The following is an 18,727-nucleotide window of genomic DNA, read 5'->3' on the forward strand; positions in this document are numbered from 1 at the left end:
AAACTCAAACCCAAACCAGCGTTATTCCATTATATTTGGAAACAAGTAATAATGTCAACACAGCGTTTCTTGCATTATTCACTTTGATGCTAAATCAAAAGAGGCCACAGTTTTGGAACTGCTGCTTCCAATTTTTCAACATGTCCTACAATTTTGTAATGACACATTATACATTACAATTTTGTGGTGTTTTGTGAGATCTGCTTAGAGTCAGATACAAGTCATCGCTCGAGCTTATACTGGGGATAAAGAAGTAAGCACAGTGATTTTGGGGTTCAGATTCTTCACATAAACCCACAGTGCTGGTGCTGACAGTAGTAAACCTAAGAAAAACTAACAACAGAGGTTAAGTCCTGAGACATTCCAAACTACTGTTTCCCTAGTTGAGACCAAAAAATTACTTTCCCTATTTAGACTGAACCTCTTCTGAGTACTATAAAACAAACAAACAAAAAAAGGCACATGAATATTTAAATAACCTTTCTTACCTCTCTTGATGTGTCCTGCATGAATGTATGAACAACAGTGAAGTGACTCTATCAGACAATTTGCTATGAAGAAGAGTAGTCAAAAATGGATTCCAACTTTCAAGGGTTAATTTAATCTATTTGTTAGTTCTTTCTGGATATGATGCTATTGTGTTGCTTTAGTGAATGCATTAACAGCAGTAAATAAATATGCTATAACTTTATTTTTTATTAAAAAGAAACAAATACTGGCATCAGTAAGAATATTTCCAGTTAGCATTTCAGACCTTGAGCACCGAAGTCAGTCACCTGTCCTCCCATTTTAGATATTTATCAGAAAAGTCTTCAAATTCAACCACGGGGGACTTTCTGTTGAGGTTCTGGGTGTTTTTTTTTTTTAAAAAAACTACATGCAAGTTGATAGCACAATGTTCTGCTATGTTTCTACTTGGTAATTACCAAGTGTTCCTTCAGGCATTTAGAGGAAAAATCAATACATTATTTTACCTGTCACATCAGTAGACAATGTAGACAAGCAAAGCCTGCAAACACAGCCATTTCAACAGTCATTGCTATTATATGTAGAAGGCTTCCACCTACTCAAAGGCAATGGAAACATTTCAGTTACCTTGAGTGCTAAAAGGCTCTTGTTAATTTCCGCACCTTCCAGTCGCGTCTGCCTATCTGCACTGGAAGTATCTGCTCCTCTTTCATTGCCAGCCAAATCAATCAGAGAAAATTTACCATGCAATTTCCCTTTCCTTCTGAGAATAATCTGAAACACTGCATGGCTTCGAGATGAATGTGCATTTGCAGATGTCTGGCCAGATGTCCTTTAAACAAAAGGAGAGAAGGGAAGGACATATGAATAGGCGAAGGACCATACATGTTAAAACACACTAACCTCAGAACGTTAGTTTTTTCAGGTCAGTCCTGTATTTTCTTACATATGTTGACAGCATGTCTAATGTTCTTGAGGACACTAGAGATACAACCCTAACAACTAGATGTACATAGTACAATTATACTTCTTTTTCCATGTCTTCAAAAAGAAATGGAAGATTAGTAACATTTTACCTCTCTTTTGAAAGTAAGAATAATTAGATCTTCAAAGATTTCGGATTATCACAGAGCTTACTTGTAAAATACTGATGGCTTTTTTTATCTGATCAGGCAGCAGTCTACGCACAAGGCTAATTTTAAAAACAATGAAGCTGGATTCTTAAAAAAAAAATAAAAATTTTATGCTTAACTTCTGTCACTATGTATCAAGGCCTTTCAGAGATGAAGAATCTGGCAGTGTTCCAGATTATAAGTGATGTGAATTTAAGTCAGTAAGCTGCTTACATAAGGCATGCGGTTCACCTCCTGTAGAAAAATCAGTTACTTCTCTCTAGGAGACAGAGAAACTCTAAACATGTTTATTTAAAAGGCAGGCAGATTCCTCATTTGCAGCCAACATCATCAAAAAATCCACTGCATATTGAAAAGCCATCGCTATAAAGGGACCCCCAAGAAATCTTGTTCTGATTCTTTAATGTATAATGAAAAACTGGTGTAACCTATGGGAGATACCTGCAGCTGTTGCCTATTTCAATAAGCTTAAGAACATCTTCAACACATTTGACTTCCCGTTCCTGTAATCCCACCACTTGGACTTGCTGTTTACCATCTTCTAACACTCTTAACTTTGTCTTCCTGTTCAACAAGTCAAAAACCTTAGGGAGGGGGGGAAACAGAACAGTTAAAGAGGACCTTTAAAAAACACTTTTATTTCAAATCCCGTATCAAAATATGCAAAGCATTCCACGGAAAAACATGATTGGAAGGGAAGGGTAAAGAATTATTTTAAATCAAGCTTTTAGTACAAAGAGGAAAAAAATCTTTTATGTGACAAGCTCAAAATCTTGTTTGTGAAAGAGAAATGCCACCTTCCTCAGAGAAAGATCAGGTACTTACCTTACCACTGTAGATCTCAAAAAATGTTGCATATACTTGAAGTTCTAACTTCTTATAGTTTGGTTTCTTTAGCATTAAAAAGACATCTCGAGCTGTGAATACATTTCCAGAATAAAAAGAAATCTTGTTATGTATTTTCATTTAGCGAAGAGTCATTAAAGTGTAACAGTCTATTTTACAGCTTCTCTCGTATCTTGCAAGTATAACAGAAAAGGTCAGTCAACCAAGTCTAAAACATTGCAGTTTAAACTGCAACATTACATTGGAAGATGCAGAAGACCCCAAAAGTATAAACTTAACTAATCATCCATTATATTTCTTACATTTTTTGAAGTAATCTATACACACATTTACTTTACTGTGTAAAGACTACATATTTAAGAACTACTTTTGATGTTACCAAAGCTCCACTGTAATGTAAAATATGTAGACCCTAATGTTTTGTATGACAGGAAGTAGAAAATTTATCTCAACTAATCTGAAAAAAGCCAACAGACCAATTAAGTCTCACCTGCAAGTGCATATATTCCTTTAGAACAATCCTGGTTCTTTCCTGAAAAGTCACCACCCATAGTCTAAGTTTAAAAAAAAAAAAAAAAATAATCAATCTAAAATACACTATAAAAATCACGGAGCTGTAACTTACTTACATGTTACTTATTAAAAGTGTATCATACATAAAAAGAAGCGTATTGCTGACATGTAGAAGAAATACTTACATGGGTTTTTCCACTGCCTGTTTGCCCATATGCAAAACATGTGGCCATTCCCCTTTCAAATATGGTCTCCACCAATGGTCGAGCTGTAAACCTTAAATGCAAAAAACCAGCAGTACTTTAGAAATTGAATTACTTTAAGATGCTACTACCACAAGGATGCTATAAATTTTAAAGCCAGAAGCAACGAAACTGGTCCTGTACTTTAAGAGGCCAAAGGACATCTCTACATTAATTCCTGAACTAAAGAGACTACCAGCTCCAAAGCGTTAAAAATATCCTAAGCAATCAAATAAAAGTTACAAGGTCTCTCCCATTGATTTTACAATATTATCCTCCTTTAAAGCCTAAGAAAAAAAGAATTCCTTGCTTTAATGATGCAACACAGCACAGCATACTACATGGAGTGTGGAGCTCCATAAAGAAGACAGAATTAGAAGGCATCGAAGTTGAACAGCGGAACGGATAAATACTTAGATTTTGCCAATATTAAAATTCTGGTATATTTTGGGTTGGGCTTTTTTTTTCTCCCCAAGTCAGCTTCGAAGATTAAATTTAGAAGACAAGTGGCCACAACAACATTGCACATCTTAGTATTTTGAGAACTTACATGCGCTGAGAAAAGGTCCAAGAAAATGGATACCCAAGTTCCTCAGAATGGAAAAATCTAGTTATCCCTGAAGTATTTTTTGATGTGTCAAAAAATATTATTCAAAGTATCGTTTTTCTGTTTTAGAGAATTAATTTTTACTTCACAAAAACATAGAGTTATTGTTCCTACTTTGGCTGCTTATCACCATTATTTCATGAAAAACTCCAAAAGCAAAGGGTAAATTAATGGAGGGCGGTAAGAGTCTCTCTGCAAAAGTCTTTCCTTCTAAACTTTTTCCAGGTGTTTACACATAAAGTACCTTTAGGTGACAGAAACAGGAACAATTTTTTACAGAAACATGGAGGTGTTACAATCTTCTTTCATCCCACTTTGGAACAAACACAAGATCACTTACAAAAACACTACGGGCAAGACCCAGCCACTCAGCGACCGAGGGTTATGCAAAAATCTAAGCTTAACTGAATCATTAATTTTCATCCAAAAAATACCAGATGATTCCTGACAAGCTTTAGTCTTCCTTTTTTGCTTCCTCTAAACATACACTTTCTTTGCCCTCAAGAGGATATTCCCATGTTTTGATGTTTGGTTTTTTTATATGAAATACAAAATTTCACAAAGCCCATCCACCTAAGTAGCACACTCCATTATTTCTGAATTTGAAATTATTTATTTTGCTGATTTATAAAAAAGGGACATAATTATATCTCTTTTAAATTAAGACAAAATACAAACATATCTAGAAAAGTTTTCATAAAGCGTTATACAACTCCAAATGGTACCATGCCAAAACATTACAACTTTACTTCTACTAGAAACTTTATTTGCAATCTTAATCTTTCAGAAATGTAAACTCTAGTTCTCCTTTAAAACTCAAAAGGCATACCCACTCGAACTAGTGCATGTTTTTTAATATTAATGAAAACTTGCAACTCAGTGTGTTGGCTCATAGATTCAAAAATACTTAAAATACAGCTTAAGCAAAATAATAATAATTTTAAAAGATTAGTACTTTTCTCCCTCAAACTGAAGAACATTTTTCAGTATAGGAATACAGTGAGTAATTTTAGCATACTGGACAAAACTGGAGTAACTTGCCACACATTTTTTCTCCCCACTGTGACCCTGAAGTTCTGGTCAGAACAGATGATGATGCCTGTCTTGCTCTTACTTCTGCTATTTCAGGAGGCCTTGAAGGAGATTGCCCTTCAAGTAATATCATTATTGTGTCACATGAGAGAAAAGGAAAAAGCCTGTACTGCTACACAGACTAGAGATTTACTATTTCAGTATGAATACAAGCATCTTTTCCTCCTGTACTTGGCACTGGCGAGGTCCCACCTCGAATACTGTGTCCAGGTTTGGGCCCCTCACTACAAGAAAGACATTGAGGTGCTGGAGCGGGTCCAGAGAAGGGGAATGAAGCTGGTGAGAGGTCTGGAGAACAAGTCTTGTGAGGAGCAGCTGAGGGAGCTGGGGTTGTTTAGCCTGGAGAAAAGGAGGCTGACGGGAGACCTTATCGCTCTCTACAACTACCTGAAAGGAGGTTGTAGAGAGGTGGGGGGGTCGGTCTCTTCTCTCAAGTACCAAGTGATAGGCCAAGAGGAAACGGCCTCAAGTTGCGCCAGGGGAGGTTTAGATTGGATATTAGGAAAAATTTTTACAAAGGGTTGTCAAGCATTGGAAGAGCCTGCCCAGGGAAGTGGTGGAATCGTCATCCCTGGAGGTATTTAAAAGACTTGTAGACGTGGTGCTGTGGGACACGATGTAGTGATGGTTTTTGTCAGAGTTAGCGTGATGGTTCGACTCGGATCTTAAAGGTTCCTTCCAACCTAGTCAATTCTTTGATTCTGCAATTCTATCTTTCGATACTTTCCCACATTACCATTAATGTATTACGTAACTAATAAAAATTGGCTGGAGAAAACTCACTACAAAACTACAAGCGTATGCCAAAAGCCACCCCTCACAGTTAAACACTCTGCTCACAAAGATAAACAACAGGAAGGAGGGAGATCAGAAGAACTGATTGTTAAGCAGGAGGAGAACTGTTGCAGGAGGCACACATCACCAGATGGATCACTCTCTGTGGAATAATTACTAAATTGGCCAAGAATACAAAAATACAGCATTGTTCACACACTAAGGAAAGTCATAAAATCAAGAGGCTTCTGAGGTAGAATACAGCCGCAGCTAGCACACGAAGAATGCAGCATCTGTGATTCCCTGTACAAGGTTGTTTGAGAAACTACACGAGGGATGGAACGGAACACGCTTGTTCCGTGGCCTTCCCTTGTGACGAACAGCAGATATGGGGACGAGATGGTACTACGGAACTGATAAGCGGCCTACACGCTACCCGAGCCAACATTTCATTGAATGTTGATGAAATGCTGTCCTGTTGTGCAAACTTTGCTCACCACAATGTACCAAAACACACCTCCATCCCGGAGGCTATCCGCTGCCGAGGTGTGAACACTCCTCCTTGAATACATTAATCATAATAAAAGTACATATGACTAAAGTCACTCAAACTCCACTTTGAAGATAAAAAAATAATATAAAATAGCCCAAGAGAGAGGGGATGTCAGGGAAGACACCATCGCGAAGAATTCCACCGCTGATTTCCCGGATCAGTCGACGGGCTGAGCCTCTCTTCCCCCCCATAGGGACGCCTTTGGGTAAGACTTCGATTACACCGAGCGCTTTCTCGGGGACTTAGAAATTTCTCTAGAGAATCTCTACCCTACATTTATAGCCAGGCTGTATCGTTTATAATTTTGTCGCGCGTTTGTATACTTAGCAATATCTTTATTTGCACGTGCTTTGCAGACAGTGTATTTATCACCGGCAATCCTAAAGAACCTGTATATCTGTTGTTTAAATAAACTGCACTGTTTAAGTAGCTAGCCGTTTCACTTTCTCACTGAACGCGACCAAAACTTGAGAGAGGCCATGCTAGTTCAGGAGCACGACTAGACTGAAGGTGCAGTCCACTATTAGTGTATCCAAATCGTAATAGTTTAATACACATTAAACGCGATTGGACTGATAGTGCTGAATTGGGCATCACTCAGAATTTAAACCTAGCCGCACCTAGCCTCCCACCTCGGTGAGGAGTGTTAGAACGCAAGGGGGTTTATCATCTGCCAAAACCGCTTGGCCCCGTTTCACGCAACACTCTCCTGCAGGTCTTCAGCACTGAGAAGGGAAAGATGCTACCAGTAAACAACTTTTAGAGACAGACATCTCCAGGGGCACAGGTCTGCTCTTTAGAAGTCCTTTGTTAGTGTAAACTAACAGACTACATAGATTTTCCTTTTGCCACCCTTCTCCTCCTAATTATATCAAACATAAAACAGAATTTTTCATTTTTTCCTTTTTTTTTTTAATAATTCTTTTATGGTGAATTTTCTGCTATCCACTGACAGGATGTTAGCATCCAACATCAATCAGGATACGATGCTAACTTTCACTTCCCAGTTGTCGCATTAAAAAACAAGAATTAAAATATTTCTCTGTCACTACTCCTTAAGGCTATGGGAATAATTTTCCAAGCATAAGGAAAATTATCTTCATCAAATTCCTTTCTAATACCAATATTACCTGCAAAAAGCTTCAAAGCATTTAGACCGCATACCAAGATTATTACCTATTGTGGTGTCTAAGCTTGCCTGCTACTGTATCTCCTCCGTTTAGTGACTTGTGCAAGGTAAACGGCTACTTCTAAATGCGTTTTAAAAAGTGCTGTGTGAGTTATTCTGTACCAGCTGTGGGAGTGAAACAGAAGAATAAAGGAGAAAATGAAGATTCAAATAACTTGGGTCTGAAAGTGGCCATGTGTCTGTTGCTGGTTTTGGGTTTGTTGTTTTTAAACCAGAAAGATTTGGCATTTTGAGCAAGAAAACTTAGCTCCATGCACCTCTGTGTTACATCAGCCAGACTGCTTCCAGCAGCCAAGCCAGCTCAGGTATCTCAGCAACACAACGATATAACTTCTTTTGCTTTTTTGGTACACTTTCTCCACCCTCTCCTGATTTGTTTCCATCTCTGGATTATCTTATATTGAAACTGCAAGCTCTTTGGGGCTGGGGCTGTCCTCTTCTTCCAAGTTTCCTGAAGACCAAAAGCCATCACTCAGGTTCCTCAGGTGTGGCACGCACACTATTAATAAGACAGTAACCCTGAGGCAAACTGAGAGCTCATGAAGTTGTTCAAATACTCAGTAGCTGAGGAGGCAGGCAATCCACGCGAGAGCCTGGAAACCAGCTGGGCTTGGAGGAGGACTGAGGGCAGGACTGATGTCAATGGAGGTGGAGACGACATTTCAGATGAAGAATTCAGGATAAAGAGTTAAAATAAAAGTAAACAGGCAAAAGAATGGAGGTAGCAATATACACGTCTGGTAACACAGAGAATAGGAGTAAAGTCCATGACCAAGGTACGCCCACAGTTACTGACATGGGAGGCACACGAGAAAAAAGAGTCACCAAAAAAAAAAAGGCATATACACATACCTGTAAACCATTTCATTAGGAGCCGTGTCGTCAAAGGCATAATCAAAACGGAAAGTTTGGTTTTCTAGGTACCTTGTTAAATCCACCTTTTGTTTTGGTTCATGTACCATCACAACATCTTTACTAGGAATTGTTATTACATCAAGGTCTTTCATTAGAGTTTCTATAAAATAAGTGAAATAAATATTTAACTAGCAACATATTTTTTTTATATATTTTTTCCATTGTTTACACTCTTATAACATCTCAGATAACACAGCTCCTCCAAGTAACAGCACTGCAATAGATTTGGGCTTCTGATGCCTAGACAGTAATCTGCTGAGTAAGAGATTTCATCTTGGAAGTCCAGTCATCCTATCCTACCAATTCCTAGAATTGGAGATGTTGTACAAAACTGATTAGAAAAACTAAGATCATTAATTATAGCACTGTCATTGTAGCCTGTTATGGATTCTGTAATAACACTTTCCACAGACTTGAGTTCTTTTTCCTCAGGGCTTCTATACTATTTTATAGATTACTGCCGTATCCTTTGAGTTTTTAGAAATAACTTCTCTATGGAAGAAACTGGACACTGAGCTAGGAATGTCACACTTAAAAACGCAAAGAAATTCATATCCTTATAATAATATACTTTATTTTAAAATTTTATCTTTTTATTTTCCCTAAATCCTTGATGTTACAGTGTATGTTCACAGCTTTCAAACCCAAAAATATTGCTTTCATTCTACACAGACATTTTGATTTGTGTATTCCTCCTGGAACCTAAAATATACTCTAAATATATCTCTAAAGAAAAATTCTCTCTAAAAAATACCTTACAGCAGAAAAAGCTGTAAGTGCTAATAATCCTTCCTATCACTGTGAATGAACAAAAGCCATCTAGATGCGATTTCAACAGTGAGATCCCAGGTTGTAATTACTACACAGTACTACAATTTACTGCTAATTGTTGTACGAGATGCAAGTCAGCAAAGCAAAGAACCTAGTGATCCATTACATGCACAAAAATAAAGATCCTTTGTGTGTACAGTTCGGATCACCAATGTGACCTACTTGCATTTCTATGTAAAATTTCTTGAGGCATGCAGTTCAAGAATTTGGTGTGGCTTTATACCATCAGATAGAAATCTTTTCATCAGTTAACACACTGATCAAACAGTACAATGGTTCCCATTGCATGACATAGACCAACAGAAATATGCATTCAAGTCACTATATAATCCATTTTTCAACTGCACTGCAATAAAATAAAATGCAATTATCTGCAGAAATCACAGAGAAAAAAATAAGGAATGGTGATGAAAAGAGATGTATGATGGTCAATTCTTTGCAGCAAAAGCTTTTTAGTTTAAGCAGTAAAAAGACGATTTTTCTTAAACAATTGCTTGGAATAAGACATTTACCTGCTCCAAGGTATTTTTTTTGAGAACCTGTATTCCTTGCTGATGAAAATTTGGAATAGTGTCTCTGAAACCCACCATACATTTCTCAATTATAAATATACGTCACTAAAATAAAATCTTAAAGTGTCAGTCTGAACACCTAGTTCGTACAAAGCCAATCCACATATCAATTGGTGCTGAGAACACCTAAAGATTTTGGTGGTAATTCTGTGTTTGCAAGACTGACAAAACAAACTAATTTTATTTTTTCTCTTCAGGGGGTTACGCACTCGTATCTCAGATTCCTTTATACTCTTCCATTTTAAAATGTGGCGTGAGAATTACTGTTTCTTATGAGGTGTGTGTTTTCAGAAGATTGTATCATGTGAGTACTAGATTATCTCTACGGCCCATCCCCTGCATAGATTATTTCATTGGTACCTTTTTACTATAGCTTATTCTTAAAAACGCAAAATAACTTTAGTGCCAACCTCACTTTTACTTAGACACTCATATTCCTACAAACACCTCTGAACTATTTTTCTACAGCTACAAACCACTAATACCTAAGATATGCAACTTTCACAAAATCATATCCTACAACTGAATCCCAACTCATGCCCCATGACAAATTGCACTCACTCACTGTAATTTCACTCTGTCCACCTTCAGCAAAGGTAGAAGGTGACATTTCCCCCAAATGCATCAGATTCTTAAGTCATATTTATTAAAGACAACTTCCATTGCTGAAACAGAAATTCAGCTGCTACCAGACTTGTATGTTGAATGCCTTTATTAAATAGGTTATGCAAAATAGTTTCAATTAAACAATTTTTGAGATTATGCATCCTTTTCAGATCACTAAGAGAAAAAAATGCAGGGAACAAGAAAACAGTAAAGGTAAAAATGAAGAAAAAAATGAAGTAGGGGGAGCAGCAACATGTAGGGAAAAAAAATAAGAAAAAACCTAACTTTATACTGGTATCAACATATGTTTTTCCCTTCCCATAGAATTCTCCCATTTTTCTCTGGATATGCTCCAGATAATCCTTAATGTGTAGTTCTGACAGTACAAAAATAATAAATGTATCTCATGTTGTTTCAGAGTCAGATCAATGCTCTTTTGAGTCCTTTAAATAAACAAAATGCAATAGAAAGTGAAGGAAAGAAACACCTTTCAAAACGGAAGTCAGCTGACTTAAGAGCTGGATTCAGACAGGCTGCAATCCAGAAGCATTTATGTTCTTAATTTCCTGCTCAAAGTAAAGAACTTCATGAAAGATTGGTATTTAACTGGAGTTCAAAACCTGAACTTTTTTTTCTGTAATACAGACTCCAGTCTGATGAACAGGCAGTGAGAAAAAAAGTTGTAACACTAAACACATAAAAAAAGTCACTTGGGAGTCTTTCCAGTACCTAGTATTTTTTTAGTGGCATTTCATATGCCCCAGGGTATCTTGCCCAGCCCTGAACAGCAGTTCCAGGGGATACCAATCTCCAGTTTGTCTGTAATCCACTAGCCCTGCAAGGATGTCTTGGACACGTTTGGGCACCTAACATGTCATAAAACATCAGCGTTTAGGCACCTGAATTGCTCCCTCGATGTCTGATTCAAGACCATTTGGAAGTATAAAAATACACGTACAAAAAATGCGTATGAAGGTTTTCACTGGGTAGCTCTCTGCTCAGGAGATCACTTGAAGGACAGTTTAAAAGAATGGTGATCCTAGCACGTTGTAAGATTATTGAAGAATTTACAGTAAAATTAATTCCCAGTTCAACTAAACTTATCCTAGATGACCTTGGAAAAAAACTGCCGCCTCTCTGCACCTTAGCTCCCAATCCATAAAATGGTGACAAACTACTTTTTTCATCTTTACCCAAGTTATGACAAGTTTATGAATTTTCTGGGTCTGTCACACATATTGTCTTCTGTAACAGTTCACCTTTGATCAGTATTTCCAGATCTCTTTAACATAAGTAATACTGCTATCAGAAGAAGTTTTTCAGAGAAAGAAATTCAGAAAAATCTTCAATGGCCATACCTTTTTTATTGAGTGGTCGCTTTCGTACACAAACACATATCCTGTGCTCATCAATCTGCAAAGGAAACAACCTGTCCGTGAGCTATACTCCAATTCCAGTTATACCACAGTTTACTTTATTTTACTTCTATTACGGAATTAATTAACCTATCATTTAAAGGAAGAGAAATTTCCAAGACAGTGAGTCATCTGAACACATAAAAAGCCCCTTGTGTCTGAACAACAGCCAAGAACCCCAAAGGGAGAATCATACATTAACAAAGCTCCCTGTGGACAGTGATATAATCATGTAGGGTACCTGGTACCTCTCGGAACATTACAAGCAAATCCAGGTCTAACAGTGTAGATATGCTATCAACAGAAATTGCCACAATCTGATTTCCACAGAGATCTGATAATCTTCTTCATTTAAGGATTCTGCTCCTCTGACTTCTCCACAAAGTAAAGGCCCTCATCACCTTCAAAATCAAATATTAATCTTTATACTCAACAGGATTTTTCAGAGGAGTTTAAAGGTTTTGTAGGCACATCCCCTAGCATCCCAGGAAAATTTACAATACAGAGGCTGAGTGACTACTTAGTACGTATTGATACTATTTTATAGTTAAAAGATATTTAAATAGCATAAAACAATTAACAATGATTTAGTAACCTAGAAATTTCCATACCTACTAATTCATATATCATCAAATTACAGAAAAAATAAACCCATGTTATAATGAACATTAATATATATTAAACTACTTACTTTTTCATGTTTACAGACAGAAGTATACATTGAAAAAACTGAACATACATAACAAAAATAGAATAGGATAAAAAATTTTCATGTTGCTGGGGTACTTACAGGATCTGCAGTTGTCAGTGGTCTATAATCCAAACTTCCCCTGAAATCTCTTATCATACACATAATTTCATAATTTGGGTTTGTAGCATCAACATCCTAAGGAAGAAAGCAACGGAATTTCTAATGTACTTTTTTTTCCCCCCCCACAAAGTGGACTAATTTCAGTATCTTCTCTATTCATTAACTGGAATTTTTTTTTTTTTCTCCAAAACACCAGAAATGTCTCAAATGCGAGTTTAATGCCTTTTTCCAGTATGACGTACCCAATTTACTGATCATAAAGCAAAGCAATTACATGCTTTCTTATTTAATGTTTTTGCCTGGCATGTAATAGAAAATACTTTTCAACTGAGGACTCGTTAACCATCTCCCAAGAAAGAGAAATTACTCCCACCTTTGCGAGGACCTTCATACTAAAGAAACACCTCCCAACACACCAGCAGACAGCAATTACAGTCAATGCTTCCCAGTCTGAGACAAGGCGGTGCCGCAGACACGCTCCATTGCACAGGTACGACACACACCGCAGAGGATGGTGCTGGCAGCCCAGCTGCTCCGAACACAACCCTGCTGGATCTGAGCCGGTTAAAGGAGCTTGATTCAACTACTGGTCTTGAGTTTTAACACCTACAGTTACGTGGATGCATTGGAACCTCTTCTAACGCTTCTAGACTCCCCCCCAAAAAGCAGAAGCAATCCCAAGGATACACAGTAGGCTACACCCAGGCTCAGAAGACCATCCATCCCTACACCTGGAGCCATCAGTACCAGAGCAAACGGACAAAGAAGAGGCCATGCGTGGAGCACCTCCATGCCTTGCTAAGCCTGAGCCTGCTGTCAGCTGAGCTTGTTTCTCTGCAGAATCGATCAAACATCCTGTCATTTCTTCCCATGACTGTCAGTTTTCACACCATTTGAGGACATGCTGATGATGCCATACATGGCCAGCGCTGGTGCTCAGACCTGATTAAGTTTTGCGTGGTTCCCCCCAGATGATATCAAACTAATTCTGGATCACAGCTGGTTGTGGAAGGAGCTCTCAGAAAGCAACTGCATTGGGGTTAACAAGCTGAAAGGGAGCCAGCTCATCACGTCTCTTCACCTGGGACACAGACAGTCCTCACCTCTGATAAACTGCATGCTGGTAATCAGGAGTTGACTGTACCTTGGTGTTGTTCACCCTGACTACAGTGAACCAAAAACTGCTGACAGTAAGCCCCCACAATATGCTTTCCTGCTGAAATGTTTCCTTTTCCTTCTAACATTCAGAAAGGAGCGTTGCTTGTTATGGAAAAAGTGTTGGCCTAATACTCTTCACACCCTGCTTAAAAGTCTTGGCCACTAGAAGACAGTGCTTGGCTAATTATTGCTTCATTTCACAACAACGGAATAAACAAAGCCACACGAAGCACAGGTACATACAGGTCACCAAGACAAACAGAGCTTCCTCATACAGAAGTTTAAGACTCAGAGGCAAAGGGAGTCTTCACAGGACCGACAAAAAGGAAATTTTAGGTGTAGTACCACGTCAAAGTATTTTAATACATAAAGCCAAAAAATATTTGTTCCTCACACATAAAGACGTATTAGTGTTTTGCATTTGTGTAAATGGATGGAAATTAGAGAACATGCATTCAACATAGGTGATTTTAGGTCAAGTTAGAAACATCATTAAACCACAAAGTAAATTGCCTGAATTATTTACTTGGTGGTGGCACTTCTCCTGTCAGTAGTGGACTGGTAGTATCTCTTTAGAGACTAACACATACGCACAGGGCTGCCAACAAGATTACCCTACTAGTTTTGCTAAAGCTTTTACACCACTGTGACAGAAAGTCATTTAATATTAAGAGATTCTTCTCACAGGATTAGCAACTTCATTTCTTTCGTGCAAGTTTCCAACAACTTGCTGCCAAGCCACTTGCATGATGCAAAGGTAAATTATAAATGCATAGGCTGGTTTGAAGAAAAAAAAAAAAGTCACTGTTCAAACTTGAGCATCGAACAGATCTCCTACAAAGCATTAAAGATCATAAAGAACAATTTATCATAATGTTTTAATACCTCCTGTAGAATAACAGCCCTATCTAAGAGCTAAAGATTTGATTATTTTCAACAATATATTTTCCTTAGGAAAGAGCTATCATCAGTACTTGATCTCTAAAGCACACATGGCAAGATAAGCACTTGTAAGCAATTATTTCTGTAGGAAGAAAAAGAGGGGGAAAACTGTCGAAAGTAATAGTTCGGAGAGCAATGCAACCAAGCACCAAAATATTTATCAAACATATATGCATGATGAAAACATTTAATTTCAAGAGTATTACAGTTAATAAAAACTATTAAAGATTGAAAAAAGCACAATGATTTTGCAAACTTATTCTCTTGCTGACATATGTTTTCCATCCATCCGAGCTAAAAATACTAACCTGAGCTCTCTTTTCTCTAAGTTCTTGCTGCTGTAACCTTCTTTTTTCACGTTTCTCTTGCAGTTTTTCAACCTCTTTCACACAATTAGATTTTCTACGTGCTTAAAGAAAATGATAGAATTTTAAAATATTTTCAGTGTTGGATGAATTTAGTATTTACAGTGTAACATTTCAACTATATTAATTTATCAGTAATTAGAATGCATTTAAATTAACTATCTTTTCGAGCAAATCAGTATAGAATAATTACGGCAATTTATTTTCTAAAAATCAAAAAATAAATTATAACATTATAAAAAAGTAATGGGAATGGGACAATAATCATGCGACCAAAAATATAAGGACAATGACCCTCAAAAAAATATTCGGACAGATACATGTGATCTCTTGGGTTTGAATTCAAAGAAAGCCCAGGCAAATCAGAAGAGAACAAACAACATCACCATGATTGAAGAAAAAAAAAAAAAAAAAGGAAAAACAAATTCCAAATACCACCACAACTATGACAAAAGTGAACATTTGTTTAGCCGCAGCTCTCTGAAAAAGCCCCTCGAGGAAGCCCACTGACAACTGCGCGCGTAGACCATTTGTCGTTTATGGACAACAACATAATCCAAGAGAATGTACATGTAACGCCCAGAATGAATGAATCCTTGATACACGGTTTACATACAAGGGGGTCCAAATTCCTTTTTTGCAGCTTGAACTGGAGATATATCTGAAACACTACCATTCTGTTGAGAGGAGGAAGACTGCTCGGGAAGCTGAGTAGGCCGCGCACGTGCAGAACCAACCACTGCAAAGGAAAAGCACAAAGCTCATCTGGACATGGAAGAGTGACGTCTCTACCCCATTCCCACACGCTTTGCTACCACAAGATAAAATGGCGCCCCTTTCCAGACACAACGATTTACTGAGGGTGAAGGGGAGCCACACACGTAGAAAATCTATTAATAAAGACATTTGGTATGCGGCCTTTTTTATCCTGGTGTTGTATTATACCCAGCATAATAATTAAGTACCAACGCTGCACGTGCACATTTTTAAATACTCTACTGCAGAATTAGTACAACTTATTATGCTCATACAATAAAGCGTGTACTTGGAGATACGCACTCCTGAAGCTTAAAAGAGCTAAAATTTTATTTTTGTTGTGATTATACCGAAAAACTGAGTAAGAAGGTAAGCCCTGCTGTTTCACATTCTCTAGGCATTACAAAATGGTCCCACCCCATGGAGCCTGCAATCTCTGGCGGTGCAAATACAAATGAAAGGCAGCAACCTGCAGCTCAATCTGTGAGTGGAAGAACTGAACCTTTTTAACACTGTACTGGAAGGGATACAGACACAATCGATATGTCTAAACTTATGCATTGATTCTACACGTGCTAAGGATGCCAATTTCTGAAGATGCGGTGATGTCTGTTCCCAGTGAACGCAGTGGGAGTGGTGAGCATGCAAGCCCCTCTGGTAGAGCTGAATGCTATTAATTGTTTTTCAAAGAGTTGCTTCGAGCAGCTTTGCTTCAGCTGGCCCTTTTCCTGCACATGCTCCTAACAGAGTCTGCCAGGAGAGTACGAAAGTGAAGGTATCGTCTTTGATTAGCAGCCAGAGACGACACTCCAAACAAAGGCGAGTTCACTGTGCAACGTGGAGACAACTATGGAAAAAGGTACTGAGCGGGACAGACAAGACAAATGCCCAGATCATTCCAAATGCCGCAGGAGATCTAGTTCATAGCAGAAATTGATTACACGAAATAAGACAGTGTGCTGAGAAAAGCTTAATTACAAGACCAACAAAGAACAAATACTCAGGCTGATTGTGAATTCTAAGATGCATAGGACCTATCAAAATACAAGTTATGGGGTTATCCCATACCAAACAGATCATTTACTACAAACAATGATGTGTATGGATGTGAGGAGAGCCCATCAGTAAGATGTCTCAAATTTAAGCCATGTTAGTTTGAAAAAAATTATCCCCTCTGTGGGATTTTCCATGTGTTTAACACCCCCAGAGTCAAATGGCAGCAGGGAGAAAGTGGTCCCAACCACCAGAAGAGAATGAACAGTTGCAAAAGATATGCAAGTCCGCTTGTTTTTCAAGTTTAAACAAATGGACTGGAATCTAGTCTGAATTAATGACAGTAGATTAATGTTTGGAAGAAGAACCATCACCATCATCAGTACAAGCTAGTTTAGTTTAACACAGGAGAGAAAATGAAAAGAATAAGCAGTAACTATTCTTTCTCATGTTATAGAGACTTTACATCTGTATTCATCCAATACATACTTTTCACCTATCCTCCTGCGGTATTTCAGCACTTCTTGCAAATTTTTTGCTATTAACTGTAGAGTAAGAAATAACCCAAAGAGCTTAAGTACTCTTTGAATTAATGTTTACACACAGACTGTTACAAAGCTAAGTTAAAAAATTGAAAGCATAAGAATTTTAAGTGCACTACTTAGTGTATATTGAAATACTCAATTAAGCTGAAGCAAACTGAGGATGCCTTAACTTGGAAAAGTCCACAGATGATTTAATGTTGCGTAATTAATTAACTTCAAATTTTTTCACCTTCAGTTCATTCAGCTTGACTTCCCTAATGCTACATTGCTTAAACTTGCATATAAATAGGAATTTATACTGTACAAATAGTAAATATACATAGGAATAATTCTAGGAATGATCTACCATGTCTTTTACGTGTCACATGCATACATACCGAATGAGAAATGCAGAACTATTAAGGAATATTAGATGAGCAGGAGGTTAAAATGTTCCCATATTTTTTACTTCCTGGAAATGGAAAGAGATAACATTTACCTCTGTTATCTCTGCCAGGGGTGTCATTCTTAATAGATGCCACAGTTCGTCGACTCTATAAAGAACAAAATCTCTGTTATTCAATCACCATATTATTGAAAATGTAAACTACAGCCCCACCTCTGCTTCTTTCCAGTGAATGAAAAAAAACATGACATCAGCAATACAGCGTTGCTGCCAAATCCCTTCCTGAAGAGCCTAGGGTGAAGGCTGCTTGAACTACACGTACTGTTTCAAAACAATCTTCAAAACCTCTTCTGTATTTTTCCTTGAGATATATTTAGTTATATAAATATTAGTTCCTACCTCTCTCTCTGCCAAACCTATTCTTAACAAATTTTTAGCAACCCCTATTCACCACAAGAAAAAGGAAGGAACACAGTTATCAAACAGCTCCACAGACACAAAAATTAAAGTTAAAAATTCAAGCGTAACAGCATGTATAGGAGTACTGTATGTTTAACGTGAACATGTTACGTAGATATTACCAACCTTCACAATTTTGTTTACTTTGGTTGATGGTGTAGGTGGTGGTGGTGTCTCTGGACTAGGTTCAATATCTTCATCAGGTGCAAGATCGGGGTTAAGTGAAAATATGCTCTCCAAGTCAATCTGTGTAAAAGAATGTAAAAGGCATTGATGAGCCTTAAAACAATATTAACTCTCTCAATTTCTCCTATTATGTTTGAGATTAAACAGTAAATATATTTAGTGGCTCTACCCCATAATTTGTTAATTCTAAAACCTGAATGATCTTGTTTTATGTTCACTAAAAACAGCCTAAGCTTTGGTCTTTGTATTAGCCGAAAACACACCCTTCAGAAAAGGGATGAATTCAAAATCACCAATAGATATTAGTAATTTCGTAAAATTATTAAATTAAAGCAGGTATAGCTAGTGTTACTGTGGTAAATATGAAAGAC

General features: G+C 37.5%; 1 protein-coding gene across 5 annotated transcripts in view; it reads right to left on the reverse strand.

Annotated features, from left to right (window-relative positions):
* KIF2A (kinesin family member 2A) overlaps positions 1-18,727 on the reverse strand; it is a 57,684-nt gene that overhangs the window by 17,167 nt on the left and 21,790 nt on the right. For 3 of the 5 annotated variants that reach the window (XM_063320148.1, XM_063320147.1, XM_063320150.1), the window contains exons 3-14: positions 18,297-18,416; positions 17,805-17,859; positions 15,649-15,771; positions 14,976-15,076; positions 12,547-12,642; positions 11,700-11,754; positions 8,270-8,432; positions 3,146-3,236; positions 2,938-3,001; positions 2,427-2,518; positions 2,043-2,185; positions 1,096-1,300 (exon numbers count right to left, since the gene is read on the reverse strand). In XM_063320148.1, the coding sequence (XP_063176218.1) occupies positions 1,096-1,300; positions 2,043-2,185; positions 2,427-2,518; positions 2,938-3,001; positions 3,146-3,236; positions 8,270-8,432; positions 11,700-11,754; positions 12,547-12,642; positions 14,976-15,076; positions 15,649-15,771; positions 17,805-17,859; positions 18,297-18,416 (1,308 nt within the window). The remainder of the gene's footprint in view (positions 1-1,095; positions 1,301-2,042; positions 2,186-2,426; positions 2,519-2,937; positions 3,002-3,145; positions 3,237-8,269; positions 8,433-11,699; positions 11,755-12,546; positions 12,643-14,975; positions 15,077-15,648; positions 15,772-17,804; positions 17,860-18,296; positions 18,417-18,727) is intronic. The other 2 variants (XM_063320151.1, XM_063320149.1) reach the window with 1 other exon arrangement.

This window comes from Chroicocephalus ridibundus, chromosome Z, assembly GCF_963924245.1.
Source record: "Chroicocephalus ridibundus chromosome Z, bChrRid1.1, whole genome shotgun sequence".
Taxonomy (NCBI): Eukaryota; Metazoa; Chordata; class Aves; order Charadriiformes; family Laridae; genus Chroicocephalus; species Chroicocephalus ridibundus.